General features: G+C 34.3%; 1 protein-coding gene across 1 annotated transcript in view; it reads right to left on the bottom strand.

The window, feature by feature from the left end:
• PDE1A (phosphodiesterase 1A) overlaps window positions 1–9076 on the bottom strand; it is a 409056-nt gene that overhangs the window by 93669 nt on the left and 306311 nt on the right. Inside the window, 3 exon segments of the mRNA XM_017867487.1 lie at window positions 4014–4154; window positions 5019–5135; window positions 8451–8517. Coding sequence (XP_017722976.1) covers window positions 4014–4154; window positions 5019–5135; window positions 8451–8517 — 325 coding nt within the window.

Genomic DNA, 9076 nt, shown 5'->3' with positions numbered 1-9076 from the left:
GGACTGAGCCTCCAATGTTCCCAACGAAACTATGGAACTATAAACACCATGAAATGAATAGCAATTGAAGTTAAACTAGTTTTGAACCCTGGAAACCCACTGTTTTATTAAAGAAAATGATTTCTTTAAAAAAAATCACTTATTTAAATTTTGGGGTGGGCTCAAATTATGTCTTTCTAAATATAGCTGTGGTTTTTAAAAGGCAGCATTCATTATCTACTATGATAATACAGAATATAAAGTGTCAATAGTAAAAAATTAAATTAGAAAATCAGAGATGGAATTAGTGATTGACTCATAAATATTTAAAATTATTATCTTGGTAGCTGTGAAAATTTATTATAAACACATTTCCTGTTTTTATTCTGGTTCATTTCTGCCTCCCATAAATAGTACTTTCTCCACAAATTCCCCTTACTTATTTCCGCACTATGGACTAAATCATTAAGTTCCACTACAAACTAGTATAGGAAGAGAGAAACATTGAACTTTCACACTTAATTTACACATCTACTTTGTGTTAGCAAAAGTAGAATTCTGGACTGATTGTTAGTTTCTTAGCTGCTGATTCATTTTGTGCTAGTATCAAAAAGAATTCTAACTCAGAAAACAGGTGCTTAAATTCATAGATTTTATAAATGACTCCTGAGGGCAAGCCAGGGAGAATGAGGTTAAATCCTGTCACTTTTTCCAACTACAGCAGTGGTCAATACAAATCCAAGTTTCTTCTGATTCCTAACAGGCAGCAATAAAGGGTTAAGACGATAAGTCATGAGCAATGCAGACACTGTATTTCATCAGAACTGTAGGTTGTATTTTGTCTGGTGAAATGCTCAGGTTGGCTTACTCTAGAGTGGGCAGTCATCAACTTACAAGGAGGCATTGACTGCTATTAGCCACATGTATTAAAACAGAAACAAAGGAAGGGAATTATTAACTGGACACTTTAGTTAGCTGGTCTCATTAAACTCTTATAACCACTTTATAAGATGGTTATATGTAAATATTTTTATACCTATATATACAAAGCTCAATCCTAGAGAAATGGATCAACATTTCAAAGTTCACATACCTATCTAGTGGCGGAGCAGGAATGCAAACCCAATCTGTCTGATTTCAAAGTTTCTGTTTCTTCCACGGATCACGATAGCATTCATTACATAAAGAAGGCAATATGCTGAACATATTCTTCCAAGGTTTCAAAAGTAGAATTTCTAGCTAATTTTACTATATGAATGGGTAGAGGCAAATAGAGTTTTGACTTAGGACTTATAATATAATTTTCATATCTGAATTACTCAGGATGTGTGTGTGTGTGTGCCTGTGGGATAGAAAAAGTAAATATGTGTATTATACAAAGTATATATGTGTATTATATAAAGGGTGGGGAGAATTTCAAGTCAGAAAATCACATTTATTTCTTGATTCCTTGAGTATCTAAAAACACATAATTAACAACTCTTTTAGCTAGAATTTATGAGATTTGACACTATTTTTCTCTATTCCTTTGAATAGGCTGAAGAAGTTTGCTGTAAGTTACCAGTATAGAAAATTGGCATATTACAATTAATTAATGAAGGTATGTTAATAGCTATTATGTTTTAGGCACTAGGTTAGGTGCTTTACAAATGTGATTTTATTTACTCCTCATTTCCATTCTATAAGGTGGCCGGTACTATTAACTGCATTTTAGTGACAAGGGAAGCAATGTAGAGCTAGTGAATTAGAAAGTGGTGTGGCATGGGTTTAAACTCATGTCTGACTGCTTCCTGAGTCCACACTCTCTTTCCTCTTCCAAACACTATCATATTGGAAGCCATTTATAAGAACAGAATTTCCACATAATTTGTAGAAAGATGTAGTGCTAAATGTACTGTAGACTAATCAGAGAAAAATGCAGTCATTCCAAAGTGTGGAAGACTGTTTCTGTGTAGTCAGTGCACTAAAAATTCCAAAGGAACTGGATGTAAAGTCATCTCTCTTCCTTGTACTCTTAGTATTAGAGAGAATGCAGTGCCAGGAACCCTCTAATGCAAATGTTTTCTAGCCAAAGCTCTTGGATAATTTCATATTCAAAGAGACATTTGAAGGTGGCTTGACAGCACTTTATAAAACATTTGTTCCTTAGCAAATGGACTGAGTTATTGCACATCACTGTCACCATGGCACAGGGCTACAAATGAATCAAGCGACAAAAGGAGAGAGAGGGGGACAAGCAGGTGTGTGAGCATCAACTCTCCTCTGCATTGTCTACTCCCAGACTTGAGGGCGTCCCTTATGACATTAACAAACAGAAGGACGATGGCTTAATTGCAATCCCTTTCAGGAATGGTCCTTAAAACATCTTGCAGATGACAACATGCATTAGTCTCCTGACAGTACTGGGCTGCTACTGGAGTGCTTCATAAATGTCACACTGATAGGGCCATCCTGAAATAGCAGGGCATCAACCGAAACACTAAAGTAGATGACCCAGTCTTCTTTATATCAAATCTGAGGGGTGAGAAAGAACTAAAGAGTTTTTGCTAATGAAAATTTCTATAAAGCTTTTTTGTTACAAAGAACCAACATATTTGTATACATGAAATGTAATAGTCACCTATCACTGCTTTTTAATGTAAGCAAAACTTGTTAAAATAACTTTCCAAAAATTGTGAAGCTGACAGTGTAACCTAGTTTGGACAAAATAGTCAATACATTCATAAACTCATTTTGTCTTCCCTTTCTCCATCTATGGTAGAATTTCTCATTATTCTCTTTAGTTCAAATGTATTTTCTTGATTCTGGACAACACTAAAGGTCTACTACCATTACTATTTTTGTAATGGCCAAATTAATGGATGAGTAAAGAGCCCAGTGACACAATTTTGCTAAAGGATGAATACAATCAGAAAGTTACATTTATATTTGGTAAGTCATAGCTCTCAGAAAGTGACTATGTGATCTTTGCTAACAACTTTAACTTTCTAGGAGTCATGCCAGGCTTGGCCAAATTCCCCAGTCTTACAGAGAAGTTGTAATGGCTTATTAGGTCCCACAACAGTCTTCCTTATAATTCCGAGGGTAAAACCACGTTGTAGATTTGATTTTCTCTGTTTACCAATTAATATGACACCTACATCTCTTCAGTGTCACCTTCACACCAGATGTTCTGAAGCTGATATAGGAGACTTTTATTTGACTCTCTTTACACTTGTAGCAAACGTAAAAAAAAAAAAAAAAAAAAATGCATTCAAGCAGGAATATTTTTTGTAAATGACAAAATTCTGGTTGCCTCCTAGGTTGAAATGGCATTTTCTCACTACACTTCACAATTAAAGCAGGTGCTAGGATTTAGAAATCTCACATGGCCTGCTCCTTTTTTGAACCCAGCTCAGTTTGGCACCTTTACAGGAAGGTCAGTTCCTCACTTTTTACCTTCTGGGAATCACTGTGAGTTTTAAGACATTACAAAAATTCCCAGCTCTCTCAGAGCTCCTGTCATACACTCACTGTTATTTCAGGCTTTGCTTCGCTGAATCATTTAGTCACCCATTCATTGATTCATCAAATGCAAAGAAGAGGAAGGAAAATTTGGAAAAATTCACATAAATAATTTCCCCAAATCCCTATTAGAATTTGACTGTGACTAAGAGAGCAAAAGCGACTAAGGTCAGGTTAGGAGCACATAATGAGTGAGAACAGAGTGCTATAACTTTAAAGAATTTTTCTCTAGGTCACCTTTTTTGGTTGATTCCTATGGAAAAAATGAATTTACAAACAAAATGTTTGGTAGTCCAAATTGGGGAAACATATATTTTATTTGCCTCTGGTTATCTTTTTTGCACTGACTTAAAGTATTTTTTGAAAAATGTGTATTATAACCCACGAAGCTTCAAAAATCCAAACAATTATTATTTATAAAACTTATTACTTTGAATACCTCTATGGGCATTAGAGAGACAATAGGAACTTACAGGAATGGAAGTTGATGCTTCCAAATGAACAAACCTCAGTTACAAAGACTTTCTTACCATGATACCTGTATGAAGCATTATATAATGCACAGTTTGAGTGACATCAGCTGCATGAATCAAATTGTGATATGGATTTTTGTACTTGCTGTAACCAACTTCTAAAGCTTCTGCAAAGGTGATTAGGCAAGAAACAGGAATCTGTGGAAAGTAATATTATAATTATATTTTGACCAAAAAAGTGGTACTAAATCAACTTGAGCACAGTTTGTCATGGAACATATTAGTGAGTCAGATGTGGACAATAGTTTCTTTATGTCAAATGTCGATTGTTCTGAAAAAACACTTCATGAACATGTTAGCTTTCATTCCCAAAAAGAAGGATTGTAACCCCCAAGTATTTAACTAGGACAGATTAAGTAACAGACTTATTCGTACTATTACATTGAAATTTTAGTTATCTTCCAGAGAGTAGGAAGGCTAGTTCTTAAAAGGGTAAATATTTCCAGTTACAATTAGTGGAGTCTAGTTTTTCTATCTTAATACAAAGAGGTTAAAATAGATTATCTCCCAGTACTTTACAGCTCTAAAAATGTGATTATTCTATAGGAAATGATGAAAGTAATAAGCTACAGTCTGCTCAGTAGTCTGTATCAAATCTATTGCTTGGATGGTTCTAAATGAAGTTAATTAGAAGACCCTTCAATCTAATTTAAGAAAAGCTGGCAGTAAAGGTTCATTTTGTATTTTAAGAATGCTGGAGTAGTCATATTTCTTTAAGATATAGCTGCCAAACCCTATGTGAGTGTTTTGTGAGTAAGTCAGGAGATGTTGGCATCTTGCTGGAATGAGGCTATAGTGGTCTCATGATCTCTAGGTGGATATATAGATGTGTCAGTGAGTTGTGGAGAATGGTTCTATCATGTAAAGACCTCATCCTCTTAATTCGGTGACCTGCTAAGACATCCTAAAATGAATTGCTTAATTACTCAAATATTCTGCATTTTCATTCTTATTCAAATAACCAATTCCAAGAGCATTTCACTTGTGTTCCATGTTTCTGACCTTGAAACGGTTGATAAGATCATATCTGGTAAACAATTCATAAATCATAAACTTCAGACTATGCTCTCCACTTGCTTCATTTAGGGCAAATACATCAAAAGACCATTTATCAACATCCTGTAGAAAAGAGAATAAATACTTTAGGTGCCAATATAATAATGTTTCTATGAGAATTTATTCAAAAGATAAGGCATTGTACATTTAGCAGGTCATCTTTCAATTTAGCATGCCAAACTACACTTTGACCAAAGTTTCATAGGACAGGACCACTTAGTATCCATGGGTCCAGAAAATTGAGGCCATAATGCTGAATAAAGCACCAAAACCTTTTCTTTAATCCCAAAGTTACTAAACTGATTTAATGCATTTGATAATACCATAATACTGTCATTATCTTTAATCTCTCTCCAACTTCCTGCCATAAATCATTTTCTCAGAGTGGACCTCAGTTTAGCGTAGAATTGCTAGTTACATAGGTGATGTCAATTGGGAAATACAGAAGAAATAGTGCCAGTTTTTCTTTCTTACTCACTTGCTGCATTGCTTGAAATTTCACCATAAGAGTTTGCAGTTTGGCATAAAGTTTTGATATTTATGTCCTGTTATAAGATGTACATATTGGCCTGGTGCGGTGGCTCACGCCTGTAATCCCGACACTTTGGGAGGCCGAAATGGGCTTATCACGAAGTCAGGAGTTTGAGACCAGCCTGACCAACATGGTGAAACCCCATCTCTACAAAAAATACAAAAGTTAGCCAGGTGTGGTGGTGCACGCCTGTAATCCCAGCTATTCAGGAGCCTGAGGCAGGAGAATCTCTTGAACCCAGGAGGCGGAGATTGCAGTGAGCCGAGATCGCGCCACTGCACTCCAGCCTGGGTGACAGAGTGAGAGTCCATTTCCAAAAAGAAAGAAAGAAAGAAAAATATATAAATATCATAGAGAGATAAAGTATACACTATCTTTAATTATTAAAAGGGTTTTTTTTGACACTACTTTTCACCTATTATTATTTGCTCTATCTTTGGCTGACTTACTAATACTTTGCTCGAGGGACAGGTGGTGAGAAAAAGGACGTGGGCCTTTTGATTGAGGAAGACGATAGTACTACTCGTATTTCATGCAATTCCCTAGGGAAGCAAGCAGGCCAGAAGGGAAACTAGAAAGTACCCCATAACAGAGAGAGAGGGCAGTGAGCAGGGATATAAACCACTCCAACTACCTCATGATTTTGCTTTGAAAATCTATAGAAGCACTGTAGTCCATTCTAATGGTTATCAGAAACTGCTAGCAAGAAGGCCTACTGTTTACACACATACAGTAGGTTTAGTATTGAACAGCAAGTGCGCAACCATAAAGCTATGCATTAATTTTCTATTTGAGTAGGCATGTTTCAAATTTCGTTCAACACATTTTTTCTGGAGGTCAACTCTATGTGCTATAATATGCTAGAACCAAATTAAAAATCTGATAAAAGTATTCAGTCTCTCATAAAATACTTCCTTCAAAAAATAATAGTAAGAGCTTCAAATGGTATTTTAATCACTTGGAAACAAGCACCAATGAAATAGTTTTTGGTTTGCTTGTATGTCGTTATTAAATTCCTTGCATTTGGCCCTTATTTGATCCCCAAATGCTTGCTTTATCTCTTTATATATTAAAAGTTATTATAAGTTCTGTTAGAAGGCATTTTACATCAGTAAATCTCAAAGGAGGCCAACAAATCTTTTATCAAACTCCAAAGCTAACAAACAAGAGTTAGTCCAGACTCTTAGAAGGTTGCTATTTATATTTACAGCTCTAACTTGGGTGTTCCCACTGAGTAAAAGGTTAATTCTTTATTTCTTGAGAATTTTTTTATAAACCCTGATGATTTACATTTGTAAACTATTGCAGATGCTTGGATTTTATGTCATCAGATTGAGAATGAACAAGACAAGGAGGCTTCTCTGAAAATAAGAATTATTTAACTAAAACATTCTTTATTTGGTGATATTCCCTCTCTCAACCTGTTAGTTTATATCTTTTTTACTATACGACATGTTAGAAAAAATACTACATTCTCTCATACTAAAATATTTTGTTAGTTGGTTTTAAGCGAAGATTCTTAAAATAAATAAAATAAAATGAGTAATTTTCTTGCTCACTGTTAAGGAAATAATAGAGAAGGCAAAATCTCTCAAGAACTGAGGAATGATTAATATCCTTTAATGCAGTGGTCCTCAATATTTGGGCACCAGGAACTAGTTGTGTGGAAGAAAATTTTTCCACAGGTCGAGTTGGGGTTGGGTGGTTTTGGAATGAAACTGTTCCACCTCATCAGCAGTGCACAACACTCACATGCACAGTTCACGATAGGGTTTGCATTCCTATCAGAATCTAGTGTCCCCTCTGATCTGACAGGAGGCAGAGAAACACAAATATAAAAAAGCAGCAAAGAAAAATGAGCTATCTTTTAAAATTAATGAGATTAAAATCTAACATGCAGAAGAGAAAAAACAAATGCAAAGAAGATGCTTAAAAATTTTGAAAACACAAATTTAAAATTAAAAAGGAGTACAATAAGTCAGAAATAAATCAACCCAAGATCCGCTGCTGCCAATATCCTTTAAATTCTTAGTTAATGCAGAAAAACCAACATGAAGATGTTTTAGGAGACAATGCTAATTTCCCTTAACCAAATTAGGCAATAGAAACAAGGAATTTAGAAGGATGAGCCTACAAAATGCCTCTGTAGAAATAACATTTAGAAACAAGGCACATGAACACCACACACACATGCACACACACACTCACACACACACAAACATATACACACAATGGGGCATGTATGTGAGCCAACAACTTCACTCACTTCAGAGTTTCAACTCTGATTATTTCTAACATATGTAGCACTGCAATTGGGCCTTAGAATAGTGTAGCCACAGGAGAAGCCAAAGATAAGAGAGATAAGTTTTTTTTTCTTTCTTAATTTTATCTTACATTTTGTATTTTTCAGACCTACAATCCTAAATAATTTCCTTCTATATGTTTTGTCATTTAAACATAATTGACTAAAACATCTTTTTATAACATGCATTTAACTCTTCCATAATACATTCATAACAAAATATGTACATTTTGACAAGTACTAGTGTCATTTCAAAATAAATTCAAGATCCCCATAAATAAAATTAAGGAAAAAAACATGTGTGTGTGCATTCAAACATGCATATATATATACGTTGATATAGTTTGTGTAAATCAGTCATTTAAATCTACAATGAGTCATGATTTGGAACACAGTTCATTTTTTAAATTGTTAGAATATGTTGAATTTTTTAACATTCTAAGATGTAGGCTGCAGTAAAGACCTATTCTCATTTTCTCCTAGCCTTTTTAAGAACATTTTTAAAATTACCATTTTATACATGAAAATAATGAAATGATTTCACCTTTAATGTTACGATGACAGCTGCTGGATATGCCAAACCAACCATATGATATGTTTTTCGGTACATCCTAAAAAAGACAAAAATAAGTGTATATATAAAACTCATTGGTTCAAAGTTTTCAACTATTTCTGAAACGTAAGGGAAGAGATTACTTTTGACATGTTCACCTCTTATCGTTAGTTACAGACCCCCTTTGTGCCAACAATGATAACTATAGTCACCTTTTACTAAACATCTACAATTTGACAATGTAATATATTCTCTATTCACAATCACCTTGTAATGTGACTTTAGTTTCCATGTAAAGATATCCTTCCCTGAACTTTATCGTATTAAAAGATGCACTACACTTTGCATATGCAACAACTTTCTAACATGCCAACATATCCCTGACAGCAGAACATTCTTGTTTTGTGTCCATTTATATGACAAAATTTTTAGTCTGGAAGCTAAATGTCATTAAAATATTTCCTTTATATTTTATATTAAAATTATAGTGGGGAGATGTAGTGTCATCAGAATTTACATAGCTCCCTTCTTTTATTTAATGATATTGGGAAATTCATATCAGCAAAAATTATTTAAGTTTGTTCAAATTGTCATTCAATATTAAGAAAGGTTATTCA

Source organism: Rhinopithecus bieti, unplaced genomic scaffold (genome assembly GCF_001698545.2).
Source record: "Rhinopithecus bieti isolate Rb0 unplaced genomic scaffold, ASM169854v2 scaffold_3041, whole genome shotgun sequence".
Lineage (NCBI taxonomy): Eukaryota > Metazoa > Chordata > Mammalia > Primates > Cercopithecidae > Rhinopithecus > Rhinopithecus bieti.
Note: the sequence above shows the minus strand (reverse complement) of the source record. Positions and strands in the feature narration are given on the sequence as shown.